Source organism: Aquarana catesbeiana, linkage group LG03 (assembly GCF_042186555.1).
Source record: "Aquarana catesbeiana isolate 2022-GZ linkage group LG03, ASM4218655v1, whole genome shotgun sequence".
NCBI classification, from domain to species: domain Eukaryota; kingdom Metazoa; phylum Chordata; class Amphibia; order Anura; family Ranidae; genus Aquarana; species Aquarana catesbeiana.
Window position 1 is genome coordinate 468,174,241 of NC_133326.1, and position 20,343 is coordinate 468,194,583.

Here is a 20,343-nt window from a genome sequence, read left to right on the forward strand (position 1 = left end):
TGTCAATAAAGTGTATATAAATAATTATATGTGATCTTGCGCATAACCTCAATAGCTAAAGTAACTATACAATGACAATATCTAACTAGGAAAATAAGCTAAATGATAATAATAATGAAATGGATAAACGTTTATGTGAGGACAAAAACAAGTGGATATAGAACTTCACATCAATAACAAACTATTGCAACATAGTGCTACAAAGTGCAAAAATATACCATAAAGAGTGCAAAAGTGTTCAAAAAACATTAAAAAAAGCGTGCTAGTTGCAGCAAGTGTAACAAATAGCTGTGCAAGTAGCAGCAAGTGTATTAAATAAGATATCAAAGTTCAAAATAAAAATCCAATGTGCAAACAGTTCAGTAATCTTCACCATCAGAAAGAATAAAACATAGCATGTAGGCTGTGGTTCAAATGGTAACAACACTCCTTCACTGTGCTCTCAATGCTCTTACCTCGAGGGCATAAATAAAAGCCTTAGTCCATTGCTAGGACGATCACCTCAATGTCTGAGTCCAGACTCAGTCAGGGTAGGGGATGGGTACTTGATGGAAAGAGTAATGGTCGCCTCCAACCCAGTATCCGAATCCACATGGAAAAAAATGCCTCCAATAGTGTATTACCACAAAAAACACAGTTTATTAAAATAAAAAACGTGCTTACATCAAAAAGATGGAGGATAAGCCAAGCAAAGACCAGAAACAGCGGTTTTCCGCCACCTCATACGTCACTTCCGGTCCGCAGTAAACTTCCGGTTACGTTTTTGCGTCCTACGCGTGTTTTCTTTGTATGTACAATGTATGTGTGCGTTTATATCTCGGTGTAACACATGAATCCTGTCTATAGACACACTTCCTTCTTATCCTGCAGATTGGTAATCTACAGGATAGGAAGGAACTTTTGCACTCTTTATGGAATATGTTTGCACATTGTAGCACTATGTTGCAATAGTTTGTTATTGATGTGAAGTTCTATATCCACTTGTTTTTGTTCTCACATACTCGTGGTTTATCCATTTCATTATTATCATTGAGCTTTTTTTCCTAGTTAGATATTGTCATTGTATAGTTACCTTAGCTATTGAGGTTATGTGCAAGATCACATATAATTATTTATATACACTTTATTGGACCCTAAATGGCAACTCCACTTTCGTGGGAAAAAAAAAGCAATAAAAAAAATTTATATAGCAAAAACAATTGCTACACAAGTAATATTATAATTGAATGTTATTAAAAATTACCTTTTCTTTTCAATCTGCAGCACTGTAATTTTCTGTAGAATGCAATATGGCAACCTGGATGTGTTATGTACGCAGGTGGTGTACGGAACGCCCCTCCTCCCAGAAATGCAATTTCCTGGTCGTGTAATTGGCTTACTGATTTTCCCAGAACTCTGCACTATGATACAAGTCAAATTCTGGCCATCCTCTGCATGAATGCAAACATTCATTTTTGGTGAGATGCGCCCAAATCGAAAATCACATCTAAAGGGATTCGGACCCTGCCACTTTCCTTATTAGTACCCTGCAAGTGCAGCAGCTGATTGATAATTATAAAGTCACTCCCATCCACATTCACTCTACACATGGACACAGACAGTTATTTCTTCAGAATAACAAAAGATAGGAATTTTTAACAAAGTTTGATAAAATCCCTGCAATGTACATAGATCACCCAGAGGTAGAGCTGCACGATTCTGGGAAAAATGAGAATCACAATTTTTTTGGCTTAGAATAAAGATCACGATTATGTCATGATTCTCATAGCGTAACAACATCTTTCACATTATAAAAAAAAAATTGGGCTAACTTTACTGTTTAGTTTTTTTTTAATTAAAAAGTATTTTTTCCCTAAAAAAATGCATTTGAAAGACCGCTGCGAAAATACAGTGTGACATAAAATATTGCAACAACCACCATTTTATTCTCTAGGGTCTCTGCTAAAAATATATATATAATGTTTGGGGAATCTAAGCAATTTTCTAGCAAAAAATAATGATTTTAACTAGAAACCAACAAGTGTCAGGAAAAATCTTTAAGAGGTTAAACTTCCCTCATTTATAGACTGAAGTTCATTCCTTTGATCTAAAGAACAAAGGGTTACAATGTTTATAGTTAGCTCAGTGGCTGAGGAATGTTGTGAAACTTGGCAGACTGCCTGTTTTTTTGACAGCTGTGGGCTTGAGCAGAGAACTCTGCATAGAATCAGGAAAATGCTTTGTTAAGATCGTGAGGGGGAAAGAATCTCAATCTCGATTCTTAACGATTAATTGTGCAGCTCTACCCAGAGGGGATTGTTTTTTTTGTGGAGTTACTCTTTAACATTAGGCATCTGCGTTTGCCCCTCTACTAAATCTCAGTAAAATGACAGCACAGTTAGTACAGAAGAGTTGAAAACTTACAAAGCATCTTGATGCTTATGCTGAGGAGAGGTACAGGTAAAAGGATAAGTCTGCCTTTAAAAAAAAAAAAAATAATAATAATAATAATAATAATAAATGCACATCTTTTTGCAGGTAAAAAAAGTGCATTTGTTTTTTTTTTTTTTGTTTTTTTAACTAGGAGCCTGGAAAGCATTTCACCTTCAATCAGCAGATCACAGGTGCCTTGCAGGACTCTTACAGACTGTCAGTGTATCTGTCTGTGTGTACCTTGTACGAGCCGGCAGTTACAACTCAAAGAAGACTCAATGAGCTACCTAGAGCGCACAACAGTGCCCTGGTAGTTCATAGAGAACTGCAAGCTAACAGTCGCAAATGCTGTGGGTACTTGTAGTTTCCCATTCACAGAACTCAGTGAATGAATGACGCAACGGGGTGGGCGTAACCCCGCACAGTTGCGTTCATCGTTAAAAATACTGACAGCAAGCGGAGGGAGAAGGCAAGATGCAGCGGATCCAGCAGCAGCTCCAGGAATGGGAACAGGTTACATGTTCCACCCTAAATGATCACTTCCTCAGCAAGTAGCTATTTTATCTTTTAGACCTTCCCCATGTTCCAGTTTAAGCAGATGCCATGACTGCTGCCCCAGATTCTTGTTTCAGGGTGAATCATTTCTCTGGCAGCATCCTATGGAGCTACCCTTGCATGCATGGGCTAGAGTTATGTCTCCCTATATTGTGTGCTAGAAACACACATCCCAGCTACTCCTCCCCTTCAGAGCCAACAGCACTTAAATTTGCAAAAGTTTTACTTAGGAAGGTTTATTTTATTGTGCTTAATCTGTTAAACTTTAAGTGGTTGTGAAGGCTGAAGGTTTTTTACCTTCAGTCTTTACACACACGAGAGCCGAGGCTCTACCGGGTCTCTCCCTCCTTATTGGTTGAGATGCAGCAGCGGGAGCCATTGGCTCCCGATGCTGTCATTCACAGGCATTGAGGCGGGGGCAGAGCTGAGCCATGGTCTCTGTGTCCTATGAACACAGAGAACTGTTTCAGGAGCGAGCACACACACACACGAGTGCCCCATAGCAAGCGGCTTGCTATAGGGGCACTCAACGTGGGTGAGGGGCCCAGAGCACCGGCAGGGGGACCTGAGAAGAACAGGGCTGCTATGTGCAAAAAGGCAGGTAAATATGACATGTTTGCTGTTTTTTAATTTTTTCTTCACAAACATTTTGAAAAAAGCTAAGGGTGTAATACTATTTTAAGTCGACAAGTCAGTTCTTAAAAGGAAACCTGTCCCAAGAGATAAATTCAGGCTGCCATTGTTGTCCTTCTGAAAATGCTAGTTGGCTGTGTCTTACTACAAGAGTTTCTAAGCCACTACCAGAAACAAGTATGGTAAAACAGGTCAGAACTCTTACTATTTCCAGGTACACCTCTCAAAATCTATAATATCTGGGTAAAAGTAAGCCGTTTTGTCAGTGCGGATCCCAGAAAAGCAGAAATGTGAGCTGCGTAAGTTACCTTCCCCACGTCTCCGATCCTCAGCTCAAAGTCTAAGTTAGGACGACCTCAGGAAGACCTGAGCTTTATGTTTTTAGTGATTACCCAAAGTCTATAAGACTAAGATTCTAGAAAAAAAAAAACTGTTTCCTATCTCATGCAGGCTGCTTGACCCGGATCAAAGCTTTCAAGCACTAGAAAACAGAGGTGACAATAGAAGTAAAATTGACATAGTACAACCATCTAGAAAATTAAGAATAGTACATTTGTAACAAATAATCAGCACAATTCTTTTAAACAAATTGAAAGGTGTGATGGTCTAGTTTAATTCAACAGGACACCTTAATTAAGTCCTTGCAGGCCTCCAAGATTTCATGGAGTGGGTTTAGAACAACCTTAACATCTACAGGAGCCTCAGACTCTGTTTGACTGGAACACGACTTTGAGTCTTCCGCTCTGAGGGGTGAGGAGACTTGTCCTAGAGGAGGAGGGCCAATGTTTTTTGGACCTGTTGGTTGCATCTTTGGAGGGGTGGAAGAAGAAAGTGGTTGCCCAGAAGATGCTAAAATAAAACAGAAACATGCTTTAACCACAAATTAATAGACGTTCTTCTATTTGTAACACAATGACCAATGGTTACACACAAAAACTGTATCTATGCATGCACAAAATATCTCACATTGGACACCATCCTTTCTCCAACACCAACGCAATATGCTGTCAATAACGAAAAAAGGGTCAAGACTTGCATCCTTTGGCGCCAAACTAAAAGCCACTACCTCTTAACAACTAATGCATCACTTTCTTCATATTCACCCCCACTGTTCTAGACAATCTAAATTCACGGACGTCTCATGCTTGGAAAGAAAGAGGCCCATTACATTTTGGCCACCGGGTGGATGCCAGAACCAGAGTATTAAGGTCTTTCCAAGATCTTCAAAATACTTATAATCTCCTTTAACAGGCTTTTTTTAAAATATTCTTTATTTATACCCAAGGGAGGAGCAAATAATACATTACATACTGTAAGTTGCGTGAACACATAGTTCCTTTCTTATCAACTTTCAGTATATATACACAATTTACATATTTCTCTGCATAGGACTCTCAAAATATACATACTAAAATTTAAGCACACCTATCATCTCTCCTATAAATCCTCTTCCCCTTTTGTTCTCTTTTTCTTCCTCTCCTGGCCACCAGGGTATAACTCATTCCTCCCTTTAATTTTTGAATTTTCATAGAATATCCCCACCCCAAAGAAAAAAGAAAAGGAAAAAAAAAAAAAACCCTCCCCCTTCCCCCTCCTATACCCATCCTTCCCTACTCCCCTCTCCTCGCGGAGGGTAGGGAACCTCCATAACATTGTAAACTTCCAAGACAGGCGGACTCGTACCCTATGGTATCCCCCAACAATCTCTTTCCTTCTTCTGAATATACAAATAAGTTCCATGTTGTACAAATTTTAATGTATTGCTCTTTTCTATCCTGGGCCGAGAACACCAGATCTTCTATGGCCCCCACATTTCTTACTTTATTCAGCCATACTGTAATCGATGGTGGCTTGGGGTCTTTCCAGCATCGGCGATACACGCCTTGGCCTCGTTAACCATATGACAAAAGGGTCAATGTAAAAAAAAAAAAAAAATAATATCTATAAGATACTGGTTTAATCACTTTCCCAATCTTCTCTCAAACACCCATATATGAAGAAATGGGAACAAATACTGGGTGATCTGACAAAACTACTATGGTCTCAAGCCGCTAAGAGTTTGATTTGTACACTATATAAAAAGAGAACCAATACAAGATACTTTTCCATTGGTACTACACCCAAGACAAGGTATGCTTCTAGTACCCTTCTGCCGATGACAGATGTTGGAGATTCCAGAAGGCTCTTGGAATCAGTCAACATATATTCTGTTATTTCCCCTTTATCAAACCTTACTGGGAAGAAAACAGAAAAGACAGAGGGTGACAGTGTGAGAGAACAGGGGAAGTCAAGGACCAGAAGTCATAAAAGATAATGAGAGACCCGCAGGTGGAAGCCAGCCCCCAAATAAATGATCTAATGAATAAGAAAGTCACAAGCTCATCAGATTTTAATCTTTGTGAGAGACATATCAAAATTACTTCAACAGAGCTGGTCTTTTTCACCTGTCAGCAGAATGGACCAGTTTGGGATATTTTAAAAGATATAAATCTATTTCCTAGGCAGGTTTACTTAAAACTGATCCATTCTGGTGCAACAGCAGAGGGGACATCTAATGGGATACATAATGAACAGGAAGTACAAGCTCTTGAGGACTTGATTTCTCTCATGGATAATGACTATTGATCTAAGTGAAATGGATGAATCTAATAACCTATGGAGGAGACAGGTAAATCTAAAAATATTAGATCTACAAGAATGCCTCTATTTAGAAAAAAAACAATGGATTGGAGTGTTTCTTGGCTTGGTCTAAGACGACCTGGGCAAGATAGATTGGGGAACAGCAGAGCAGGATAACCTTACAAAGCGATCGGGGGTGGGGAGGAATGTTGTTCTCCTCTCTGAGGAGAAGTACGAACAGGAAGTGATGAGACAACTAAGGGATCAGTCAACATACGAAAATCTGAAGGAAAATGTATCCCCTTCCTTAGTGGCCCATTTGAATTATAAGCTCTTCTTGGCCTACAAGGCAGACCTAATCATTAAAAAGGAATGGGAGTATTTTAGGGTTTAGGCGTACAATACCCCTACACTATACGTGATCCCAAAAATACATACAAATCTAGAAAATCCCCCAGGAAGGCCCATCATATCTGCTATAAAGGGGCCCCTGGAGCAGATTGGAAAATAACTATCTATCTATAGAAATGGTGATTGGTCTGCCACCGTATGTACAAGATAATTGCGATGTCCTCCAGAAAAATCGGCTAGGCGGAGGTACAAGGCAAGGTATTGCTGGTAGGAATTGATACTGAATCACTTTACACATCTATGCCTCATTCATGGGTCTCACTGTGGATGCTCACTATCTGGAAAATAATTTTCCAACTATGGGGACTCAAAATGAGTTCATACTTGACATGTTGGATTTTAAATTACATAACTATTTTCTGCAGTGAGCTATCGACAGATACATGGAACCTCTATGGATGACCAGCATACGACTGCCTCCACCTTGGTTGGTGGGAGGTGGACATGGTCCATTGTTCTTTGATGTACCGCAGCCACGTGGCGTTGTGGCTGAGGTACATCAACGATATACTGGTCCTGTGAAGCGGATCGGCAGATGGATTCTCAGGAACTGTTTCTGTGATGATTTAAGGCTGGAGTCAGAACTATACAAAAGGTTTAGAAAAAAAGGTTATTCCCATAGAGTACTTAGGTACTCTAGTAGAAAGGCCTTTATACAGACATGTGAGGAACTGTTAAGAACAAACAATAAGGGTCAGACTCTACAGCAACCTAACCCGGTAAGAGTAATTACGCAATTTGGTTCCAAATGGGAGAAGGTTAGAGCTGTGCTAGCCAAGCACTGGCATATACTAACTAGCTCACCAGAATTATCTAAAATTGTTGGCCCAAGGCCAATGCTTGTGGCTAGAAGAGCTAGATATCTGAGAGATGAATTAGTCCAGTTGGAATTTATAAGATCACCATCAGGAAACTGGCTGACAGATTTGCCACCAATGAAGGGCATGTTCCCATGTGGGAGGTGTCAAATATGTAGATTTGTTGATAGGACTAATACGTTTATTGATACAGACAACCATAAAGAATACTTTATTAATCCCAAAGGGAAATTGGAAAAATTGTTACGACACAGATACACTTAACAAAGACACACAAAAACATGTCCATTCACTAACGCAGGCTGCCTGCATGCAGCTCAGCCCTAAGACAAAAAAGTAAACAAAGGGCACTTCATCTTGTATGGGGCTGTGCGCCCATGTGTAAGACACATGGACAAATGCATGAAAAACTCACATGCAAAATATTAGAGTAAAGCCGGCCAAAGATGGAACAATTTTTTTCCTGCAACCAAATTGCTTGATTCCCCTATCAACACAATCAGTGTTGATAGTGGAACCCTCTCGCAAAGCCATTGTGTTCTCCTGACGGGGGAAGCCGTCCCTACTGGGAGAACACAGTGATTACTGATAGCAGCTATAATTGCATGTAAAATCCAGCAGGCTGGTTGTACCCAAGTTGATTGATCAGCTTGCCCACACATGGTTCGAATTTCAGCCAGTTCCTGCTGAACCGGTCGAGGTTCGAACCATCTATGGCTGGCTTAACATAAATTGACAGCATGTTGCTGTAAGAGCATTGATGTTAACGGAACAGAAAGATCTTCAGAACCCAACTGACATTGGGCTTGATGCACTAATATGGATGAGTTATTGGAACACCACTACATATTTCATTTCATGATAATATCCTCCTAAAGAAGTTCAACTCACAAATATAAATGTCACCAATAGGTGTAATTTTTATTTTCACATGCAGTGAACATTTTTTTTTCTGTTAGCTTCTGTTTTCTCATAACTAATTTTTCTAGTGTAGTGTTATTTTAATATCAACTCAAACATCTCCTTTTCCTTCTCTTTCCCAATCACCACCACCTTGGTGGTAACTTATCTGGTAACTTTGTGAATTGCCTTTTACAGTTAATTTTTCCTAAGGGCCCATTCATACCATATTCATTGAGCTGCACTGAACAGCATGGATCAAAACATGCTCAAAACATGGGAACATAAACAATTGTCTGCATTTTCACATGTACAACTCCCAACAACACAGCACATCGACTTGAATGGTTTGTCATTTTGTGACACTTCAATAAAGTAAAAAAAAGAAAAAAGTAAATTGTGTGATGCATTATGACGATGCATAATACCCCCCTTTCACAACATACACCAGCATGCACATGTTTTAGTGTACAGGCTGATGTGTAGGAGCCTTTAATCTGTGGTCAGGAGTAAATAAAAATGACAGAACTGAGAAGCCATACAGTCTAGTATAGAAAAATCTGTTAGGGCCAGTTCACACCATAGAAACGCAGTCCGGATACGTTCCAGGTGCTTTTCTGCATGCAATCTTTTGGTGCATTTTTGATGCAGTCCACTGCTCCCCCCCTCTTTTTTAAATAAGGACAAGTATGTTGCAGTGCGTTTTTGGTGCATTTAGGTGGGTTCCAGTGCGTTTTTGATGCATTTTACAGCATTCCAGTACAGTCCAGTGCAGAAAAAATGCAGCATGTTCTACTTTTTTTCTGGCACTGAAACTGCAAGCACTGATGTGAACTATGCCATTAGAAACCATATAACCTACTTTGCATGTGTTTTTGATGCAGAAAAAAAAACGCACTGGACTGCATGTGGTGTGAACTGGCCCTTAAACAGGTTCCCTCTGGCACAAATTAGGGAGGTTTAAAGGATATGATGCAGGTATAACTACTACGGGATTCACACAGAAGAGCATGAATCTTCTACTGTCTCCTACCTGTAGGAGGATCCTGTAAAGGTACTGGTAATCTTTTATTCAACAATGTACGTTTTCCACCTCCGGATACCTGCAAGCCATAAGAGAATTGGGGAGGGTCATTCCAGCCCTTTTCTTTGTTCCCTGTTAGAAAAGAAAAATGTGTTACAGGTTTTAAACTTGAAGTACTGCTCTCTATTTTAGTGTTTGTTTTGTGGAAAATACCAATAGAACAGAGATTAGCCATCCAGAGTGTTTAGAAAGTACAGAGGTTTAGCTGCCTACTACCTCCATTCCATATTAGGCAAGATATGAAATGCCAAGCAGCATTTCATTAAGGCAAAATTAAACCCAACATTTATAGACGTATGAGTGCTGCTAGTAATGCTGCAAAGATTGAAGGGGTGGGGGGTCAGCCTGTCAGTGCTCAGACCATACGTCGCACACTGCATCAAATTTGTCTGCATGGCTGTCGTCCCAGAAGGAAGCTTCTTATAAAGATGATGCACAAGAAAGCCTGCAAACAGTTTGCTGAAGACAAGAAGACTAAGGACATGGATTACATCAACCATGTCCTGTGGTCTGATGAGACCAAGATAAATTAATTTGGTTCAGATGGTTTCAAGCGTGTGCGGCGGCAACCAGGTGAGGAGTACAAAGACAAGTGTGTCTTGCCTACAGTCAAGCATGGTGGTGGGAGTGTCATGGTCTGGGGCTGCATGAGTTCTGCCGGCACTGGGGAGCTACAGTTCATTGATGGAACCATGAATGCCAAGATGTACTGTGACATACTGAAGCAGAGCATGATCCCCTCCCTTCGGAGACTGAGCCGCAGGGCCGTATTCCAACATGATAATGACCCCCAAACACACCTCCAAGGCGACCACTGCCTTGCTAAAGAAGCTGAGGGTAAAGGTGATGGACTGGCCAAGTATGTCTCCAGACCTAAACCCTATTGGGCATCTGTGGGGCATCCTCAAATGTAAGGTGGATGAGCGCAAGGTCTCTAACATCCACCAGCTCCGTGATGTCGTCATGAAGGAATGGAAGAGGACTCCAGTGGCAACCTGTGAAGCTCTGGTGAACTCCATGCCCAAGAAGGTTAAGGCAGTGTTGGAAAATAATGGTGGCCACACAAAATATTTACACTTTGGGCCCAATTTGGACATTTTCACTTAAGGGTGTACTCACTTTTTGTTGCCAGCGGTTTAGATATTAATGGCTGTGCGTTGAGTTGTTTTGAGGAGGCAGCAAATTTATACTGTTATACAAGCTGTACACTCACTACTTTACATTGTAGCAAAGTGCCATTTCTTCAGTGTTGTCACATGAAAAGATACCATAAAATAAATACAAAAATGTAAGGGGTGTACTCCCTTTTGAGATATATATATATATATATATATATATATATACACACACACATACAAAAATCAGGCAGCACAGTATTATACATACACACACACACACACACACACACACACACTTCTTTTTGAGCCAGCACCTCCAATTCCTTCCTTTCCTAGGCAAGAATGATGTAGCCCCCTAACAGCCTACTGGGATACTCACATCTAGGGATGAGCCGAACACCCCCCTGTTCGGTTCGCACCAGAACATGCGAACAGGAAAAAAGTTTGTTCGAACACGCGAACACCGTTAAAGTCTATGGGACACGAACATGAATAATCAAAAGTGCTCATTTTAAAGGCTTATATCCAAGTTATTGTCATAAAAAGTGTGTGGGGACCTGGGTCCTGCCCCAGGGGACATGGATCAATGCAAAAAAAAGTTTTAAAAACGGTTGTTTTTTCGGGAGCAGTGATCTTAATAATGCTTAAAGTCAAACAATAAAAGTGTAATATCCCTTTAAATTTCGTACCTGGGGGGTGTCTATAGTATGCCTGTAAAGGGGCGTATGTTTCCCGTGTTTAGAACAGTCTGACAGCAAAATGACATTTCAAAGGAAAAAAAAGTCATTTAAAACTACTCGCAGCTATTGCATTGCCGGTCGGACAATACACATAGAAGTTCATTGATAAAAACAGCATGGGAATTCCCCACAGGGGAACCCCGAACCAAAATTTAAAAAAAAAAAAATGACGGGGGGGGGGTCCCCCTAAGTTCCATACCAGGCCCTTCAGGTCTGGTATGGATATTAAGGGGAACCCCGGCCAAAATTAAAAAAAAAAAAAAAAAAAGAAGACTTTAAGCATTATTAAAATCACTGCTCCTGAAAAACGGCCTTTTTTAAAACTTTTTTTTGCATTGATCCATGTCCCCTGGGGCAGGACCCGGGTCCCCAAACACTTTTTATGACAATAACTTGCATATAAGCCTTTAAAATTAGCACTTTTGATTTCTCCCATAGACTTTTAAAGGGTGTTCCGTGGACACCCCAAATTGTTCGCTGTTCGGCGAACTTGCGAACAGCTGATGTTCGAGTCAAACATGAGGTCGACTCGAACTCGAAGCTCATCCCTACTCACATCATGCATCCTAAGAGGCTTTAAGGCAGGGGTGCCCAACCGCTGGCCTGTGGTGCCCTTTGATGTGGCCCGCTAACTCCTATTCTGGGATGGCGGGTCAGCAAGCCCAGATCGTGGGTTTCCGACCCGCCATCTCCGAGAATCAGTGTGAAGAAAGGAGGCGGCGCTAGAGGAAGCAGAGCTGATATCTGTCACAGGCAGAGTGATATCAAATTTACTCCGCCAGGGACAGGAGTGATACAGGAAGCATCGGTTCTGCTCTCTACTGCAGCCGCATGCTTCCTCCAGCGCTCCTGTCACACTGATGCTCGTTAATGACGGGTCGGAAACCAGTGATCTAGGACAGCAGCCACAAGGGATACCCACCAACTAGAGCTGCTTGATTCTGGCTAAAATGAGAATCACAGTTTTTTTGCTTAGAATAAAGATCGCGATTCTCGCGGCGTAACATTATCTTTCACATTATACAAAAAAAATTTAGCTAACTTTACTGTTTATTTTACTTTTTTTAATTCATTGATGTATATTTTTTCACAAAAAATTGCATTTGAAAGACCGCTGCGCAAATACAGTGTGACATAAAATATTGCAACAATTGCCATTTTATTCCCTAGGGTCTGTGCTAATTATATTATATATATATTTGGGGTTCCAAGTAATCTTCTAGTAAAAAATACTGATTTTAACTTGTGAAAAACTTGGCAGGCTGCCCGTTTTTTTTTTTCTTATGACAGCTGAGTGAGCAGAGAACTCTCTACACTTGTTACATGAATGAATAGGTAAATTCTGAAGCTCTACCACCAACAGTATCCACCAGGGATACCCACCAGCAGTACCATCCACCAGGGATACCCACCATCCACCAGGGATACCCACCAGCCATCAGGGATACCCACCAGCCATCAGGGATACCCACCAGACATGCCAGCAGTACCCACCAACAGTACCCTCCAGGGACACTTGGAAAGAAGAAAGAAATGGCTGCACATCCAGAACTTCCGATTTCCTTTTATTTTGTTTCACAAAGATAACACCAAAGTCACCAAACTGTGGTCATGTAGACGCCTTTCACACATACATCTTGTGCTTGATCATTGGTAATGAAAAAAACTGTCAATCCTGGTTGTAAGGGTGAGTGTGTACAGCCAATGTGTACCTATTCATTTTCTATGGATTGCCAGCGAACAGCTCAGCAGTAGTTAAAAAAAAAAAAAACGGGAACAAATGGCGCTAAGCTCCTGTGTGAAGGAGCCCTAGAGCAAAAATATATGGGGGTGGGGGGGCAGGGGAATGTTGCATTGCCTAAATAGAAGTACTACTTTAAAGCAGAGGTTCACACAAAAATTGAACCTCTGCTTTTTGGAACCCACCCCCCCTCCGGTGTCACATTTGGCACCTTTCAGGGGGGAGGAGGGTGCAGATACCTGTCTAATACAGGTTTTTGCACCCACTTCCGGGCGTAGACTCCCACGGGAGTCTACACCACTTCCCGTCCCCCAGCGCTGTCTGCTGGGACACACACGGGTCCCAGAAACAGCAGGGACCGTTCTGATTGCGGAGCGTGACTCGCGCATGCGCAGTAGGGAACTGGGAAGTGAAGCCGCAAGGCTTCACTTCCTGATTCCCGTACAGAAGATGGCGGCGGCAGCAACCCGAGAGCTGAGCGACGGTTCAGCCTCGGGTGCCGACATCGCTGGACACTGAGACAGGTAAGTATCCTTATTTTAAAAGTCAGCAGCTGCAGTATTTGTAGCTGCTGACATTTACATTTTTTTTTTTCGCGGGACTCCCTCTTTAACTTTATGGAAGGGTCACAAAATGACACTTCATTCAAGTCTATGGAATTCGCTGAGGAGCAATGAAAGCGCAAGGCACAGAAGCCCATCTCAGCGCTGTGATCAGAACACAATGGTTTTCTATGCCTGTTTGTGTTGATCTGTAGAGATGAACACAGCTGACAATGTGAATGAGCCTCTAACACATCTGCATAGGACAAGAAGGAATATGTCCCCAGCCCACCTGAGATGTAAAGTCCAAACAACACATCTAACAGATTTACTGAATGAGCCCCAAGTGAAGTGGTATACTTCATCATCAATAATAACAATCAGCGGGCAGTGTTCTCTATCTGCACACACCACCCTCCCCATATCTTCTTACCTGGCTTCACATACAGCTCAGCCATGGCTCCAGTCCCCTCCCTCTCCAGGAACTCTCACTGCTGCTTCGTGGCTGCTTTTTTTTTTTTTTTTCAATCAAAGCTTTATTTGCAAGACCAAAACACTGCTGCTCCGTCCTTTGGTGTGTAGCTAAAGAGCTCCCAGTGCAGTTGAATGATTATCCAGGAACAGAAGCAGAGAACAGACTCATATTCAGGGAGGGACAGAGCAGAATTATATATTATAGGTTTCTTAGATAGATATTAGCCTCTGTCATACCTCCCAACTTTTGACCTTGACAATGAGGGACATTTCAGGAAGATTTATGATAATGGGAGGGGCTTAAGGGCAAGTTTTTTGGCAATATGGCACTACGTTACTTTAAGACCCCTTTCACACTGGGGCGGTTTGCAGGCGTTATTGCGCTAAAAATACCGCCTGCAAACCGACCCAAAACAGCCGCTGCTGTTTGTTCAGTGTGAAAGCCCGAGGGCATTCACACTGAAGCGGTGCGCTGGCAGGAGAAGATAAAAACTCCTGCAAGCCGCATCTTTGGAGCGGTGAAGGAGCGGTGTATTCACCGCTCCTAAACTGCTCCTGCCCATTGAAATCAATGGGGCAGCACGGCTATACCGTGGCAATACCGCGGCTATAGCCGCGCTATGCGAGCGGTTTTAACCCTTTTTCGGCCGCCAGCGGGGGTTAAAACCGCACCACTAGCGGCCGAATACCACCGCAAAAACGACGGTAAAACAGCGCTAAAAATAGCGCTGTTTTACCACTGACGCCCCCACCGCCCCAGTGTGAAAGGGGCCTAACTGACAATTGCACAGTCGTGCGACACTGTACCCAAACAAAATGTACGTTCTTTTTTTTCCCCCCACAAATAGAGCTTTCTTTTGGTGGTGTTTGATCACCTCTACGTTTTTTATCTTTTGTGTTATAAACAAACCAAAAAAAAAAGAAAAACGACAATTTTAAAAATATATATATATTTTTGCTATAAAATAGAACAAATTAAAAAAAACTAATTTCTTCATAAATTTAGGTCAATATGTATTCTGCTACATATTTTTGGTAAAAAAAAATCCCAATAAGCGTATATTGATTGGTTTGCACAAAAGTTACAAACTGGAATCTTTGTATTTATTAACTAGTAATGGCGGCAATCAGCAACTTATTGCGGCAGACATTCTGACACTGTCACTTTTGACACTTTTTGGGAACCAGTGACACCAATACAGTTATCAGTGCTAAAAAAAATCTGTACTGTACTAATGACACTGTCTGGGAAGGGATTAAACATCAGGGGCAATCAAAGGGTTAACTGTGTGCCTAACTGTTTTACTAAACTGTGTTAGTTGTTTTTACTATTGGAAGAGATGGAATTTATTGCTTGCATTGCAGGGACACAAACTCCATCCCTTCCACTCTGTCAGAATGATGATCTGTTTTGCTTACATAGGCAGATCGCCGTTCTGTGTCGTGCCTGGCGATCGGCGGATGCCAGGGGACATCGAGTACCTGGCGCCTGCTGTGTATGATGACAGCGAAAGCAAGCTGCCGGGGGCGCGTGCGCACCCCCATACCCGGAAGTGTCAGGTCAACTATAAATACGTGATCCGGCACACGGGTGCCATCCTGGAGCAGTAATACTGCTATAGGGCAGACCTAAAGTGGTTAAACATAGTTACATAGGTGAGGTTGAAAAAATACACAAGTCCAACCTATCTGTGTGATTATATATCAGTATTACATTGTATATCCCTGTATGTTGCGGTAGTTCAGGTGCTTATCTAATAGTTTCTTGAAACTATCGATTCCCCCCCGCTGAGACCACCGCCTGTGGAAGAGAATTCCACATCCTTGACGCTCTTATGCCCCGTACACACGGTCGGACTTTGTTCGGACATTCCGACAACAAAATCCTAGGATTTTTTCCGACAGATGTTGGCTCAAACTTGTCTTGCATACACACGGTCACACAAAGTTGTCGGAAAATTTGATCGTTCTAAACGCGGTGACGTAAAACACATACGTCGGGACTATAAACGGGGCAGTGGCCAATAGCTTTCATCTCTTTATTTATTCTGAGCATGCGTGCACTTTGTCCGTCGGATTTGTGTACACACGATCGGAATTTCTGACAACGGATTTTGTTGTCGGAAAATTTTATATCCTGCTCTCAAACTTTGTGTGTCGGAAAATCCGATGTAAAATGTGTGATGGAGCCTACACACGGTCGGAATTTCCGACAACTAGGTCCTATCACACATTTTCCGTCGGAAAATCCGACCGTGTATACGGGGCATTACAGTAAAGACCCCTCTACGCTGTTTAAGGTTAAACCTCTTTTCTTTTAATTTTAATGCGTGTCCACGTGTCTTGTAAACGCCCTTCCGTGAAAAAGTTTTATCCCTATTGTGCAGTCACCAGTACGGTATTTATAAATTGAAATCATATTCCCTCTCAAGCATTTCTTCTCCAGAGAGAATAAGTTCAGTGCTCGCAAACTTTCCTCATAACTAATATCCTCCAGACCCTTTATTAGCTTTGTTGCCCTTCTTTGTACTTGCTCCATTTCCAGTATATCCTTCCTGAGGACTGGTGCTCAGAACTGGACAGAATACTCCAGGTGCGGCCGGACCAGAGTCTTGTAGAGTGGGAGAATTATCGTTTTATCCCTGGAGTTGATCCCCTTTTAAATGCATGCTAATATTCTGTTTGCAGAACTGTTTTGCTTGCGTCTATCTAGCAAGGTTACTTTGTGGTATAAGCAAGGAAGCTGAGACTTCTGCAGTGTGTAAATGTGCTTTTACTATACAAAGATGCTGTACATACAAACTATTACAATATTAGGAATACAAGACTGACAGATATCTATAACAAGCAAAATGTCTAGCAAATGAACAGCCTATGGTCTATAACTGTACAAATACACTTAAAAGTTATTTATCTTCTGTTACTGTATGTTCGTGATCTCCATTGACAACAATTCTTCTGGAGACTAGGCACCTTTTCTTGTATCATAAGTGGCTTCTGATCTTAAAGCATGATAATGTGTGTTCCTTATGCCTGATCCCCCTTTTTTATGTGTCAGGCTGTTTACCATAGTTAGAAAAACAACAGAAAACATACCTGTTTACTGTAGCTGTGTAAACATTGGACTGTTGAAACTGTCAATTGAATACAACAATGGTATCTACGTACCCATTGTATGCAGCAGCATTTGTTTGAGAAATCTACTCAAGCCAAAACCTGACAAAAAATCTATGAGCAACCACTATTGTCCCATGTAATGTTATGTCTGATTAAGTTAAAAATCATATTTTAACAAACGCAACACATTCCGCCCTAGATTTTTGTTTCCTTTAGACTCCATACAGAAAATCACTTCATTACTAAGAAAACTCATTCTAAACATTCATTTTCCTTGAATGCAACACCTCCCATATTTCTGTCATTGAGAAGGTGTTTCAGTCTTTAACTAAAAAGTTCATTAGATAGTCCATTCTAAAGTTCTTTAGAAACAAGTCCAGGCTTGTAATACATCAAAGGCCTTGTTCTCCACAGCTCTTGCGATCTTCCGTCATTCTTTCCATCATGTAACCACTTTTCTCTGGTCTTCCTGGATCAAATCGGAGACAGCCTGTAGAGTGCAAAACAAAGCGGATTATCTGTTCCTTCTAATAATACATAAACAGTAGATCCAAGCCCTTCAGCTACAATCTCTCCTCTAAATGGCTTCTTGCCTGGATATCTAACTAACACTTTGCCCCCTGCCTGTACCCACTTCTGACCCTCCCAAAGAACATTAATAGGGAGGAGAGGAAATATACTGATATTTCCCAGATCACTGCTGTTTATTTTGGATAGTTTGATGTTATGTAGCCTCACTTTCCACTCTTGCTGAGAAGTATCCACTAACCAGTCAGAGTCCCAACCACTGTCTTGAAGCTCATCTGCCAATGCAAATATAACTTCAAACCTTCCTGCCAGATTCCCTCTCATTCCTAGATAGGCTTCAGCTTCAGCTTCAGATACGTCACTCTTGGTTTCTATGTCATAGGAAGCAGTAACATGGTATCTGTTAAGCCCTGTTCTTTCAGGAACCTTACATAAATACTGAACTCTGCACTCCAGCTGTGGAATCTGTGCCCCAGCCCCTACAATCCTCTTATATGGTGTGCTTTTGGCTATTGGCCTAGAATTTAACAACATGACTGTCTGTGTGAGGACCCGATCCCACCCCGTTAGTGTATGTGTGGGTATAAGTTTGCGTATCTTGTCCTTCAATAGCCCCTTGTATGTTTCAATCAAACCAGCTGCCTGTGGATGATATGGAATGTGGCACAACCAGTACACTCCAGAATCTTTAGCCCACCACTATACTGTTGATCCGGTGAAGTGTGAGCCATTATTACTTTGGAACAACCATAAGCAACGACAAGTTTCTGGAGCAGTTGAAGCATTGCGGCTTGATCTGCTTGATTTGCAAGGATGAACAAGCATAAGTCCTAAATAGGTGTCCACTGCAGTGCAACAATATCTCAGTCCATTGTTTCCCTGGGGCAGAGGACCGATGAAGTCAATCTGCCAGATCTCTGCAGGCCTCTCACCCCTCTTAATCGACCCGATGGAATACTTTTGCAATGGCCATTGTCGCACTTCACACACTGTACAGTTCCCGATTACAGTCTTTATCATGCCCATGGATATAGGCAATCCTCTCTGCGGTGCCCATTCATATGTTGCTTTCTGCCCCAAATGTCCAGATTGCTTGTGGGCCCAGTTGGCCAAGTTCATCAAGACAGGATCAATTGGCACAACTGCCTTCACTTTGGCGATTTCATCTGCAACTCTGTTATAGTTCTCAAAGTCTGGGACCAGAGGCATGTGTGCATCAACATGCCCCACTTTTATGGTGCGGGAGTGAGCTTCCTTCCAGATGTAGTCCCAGACTTCCTTGCCTCCCCACACCACCTTTCCTTGAATCATCTGTTCATTGGACTTCCACGTGGGCATCCAAGTTGTCAGTCCTTTAAAAACCGCCCAGCTGTCAGTGTAGACAGTGATATGGGAAGAAGGATCCTCCTGAAGAGTCATCACTACATCTTTCAACTCTGCATACTGACTGGACCCTCCAATTTCCCGTCTCCTGCAGGACTGTGTCTGTACTTGGGTTGTAGGCTGCTGCTGTCCATTTACGTCCATCAGTGAACCACGCTTCAAAGAGATTCAAAGGGTGGAGCCTCTTGAATGGGGGATGACTGCAGCACAGGAATTTCTTCTTCTGGCCGGGTGCTGGTAAAAGTAACAAATCCTGCCAACTGTTTTGAAATGTTACTAACATCCCCAGCTGCAATACCCCCTCTTTCTTGAAGGTACCACTTCCATTTCATCAGTGTCTGGTTCTGGGCTACAGCTGTCCTAGTGGTCAGTCCATTATCTCTCACCCATGCTGCTATTGGCAATGCAGTATGGATGGTGACTGTGTCCTTTCCTGTAATGGTCTCTACATGTTGAAGTGCTGTGTAGGCCCTAAACAGGTATTTCTCTAGGGGTGTGTATCTCTTCTGTGCCCCTGTCAGTTGTTTGGACCAAAATCCAATGGGTATTGCTCTCAGTCCTTTCTTTTCATTTAGCTGCCACAGACTCCAAGATATGGTACCATTCTGCTCCACTACATCCAGCTGAAATGGTACTCCTTGTCTCACGGGTCCTAATCCCTGATGCTGCAAAATAGCTTCTTTAGCAGCCAGGAATGCAGTCCGCTGCTCTGAACCCCATGAGAATCTTTTTTCTGGTGACATTATATATAGGCCTCAGAATCAGTCCAAGATGTGGGATTAACAATCTCCAGAATCCCACAACTCCAATGAACTTCTGTGCCTCCTCCTTGGTAGTAGGGGGCGACAGAACCTGGATAGTTTGCACAACTGTCTCTGGAATTTTCCTTTGCAGCCCAGTCCACATCATTCCCAGGAATTTCACTTCTGTGGCAGGACTTGGACTTTGTCTTTGTCAATAGCCCACCCTCTGTTCTCCATGTGATGTATCAGCAGGTACAGTGCTTCAGTTACATCTTCTTTTGTTCCAGAGATCATGATGTCATTAATGTAGTGAAACACAGCGACTTTCAAACTCAGAGTACTTAAATCTCGAGCAATCAGTCCATGACAAATCGTTGGAGAATTGGAGTCTTCAGAAAGCACGGTGAAAGTGTACTGGCGGCCGTCCCACACCATAGCAAACTGGTCTTGACACTCTGGGTCTATCAAAATCGAAAAGAAAACATTAGCCAAGTCTATCACAGCATGATATTCTCCTGCATCTTT

The 20,343-nt window shown here is 42.0% G+C and overlaps 1 protein-coding gene across 1 annotated transcript in view; it reads right to left on the reverse strand.

The window, feature by feature from the left end:
* SRA1 (steroid receptor RNA activator 1) overlaps positions 1–14,156 on the reverse strand; it is a 31,121-nt gene extending 16,965 nt beyond the window's left edge. The window contains exons 1-3 of the mRNA XM_073620864.1: positions 14,007–14,156; positions 9,382–9,504; positions 4,229–4,449 (exon numbers count right to left, since the gene is read on the reverse strand). Coding sequence (XP_073476965.1) covers positions 4,229–4,449; positions 9,382–9,504; positions 14,007–14,031 — 369 coding nt within the window. The 5' untranslated portion in view covers positions 14,032–14,156. The remainder of the gene's footprint in view (positions 1–4,228; positions 4,450–9,381; positions 9,505–14,006) is intronic.
* Between the last annotated feature and the right edge of the window lie 6,187 nt (positions 14,157–20,343).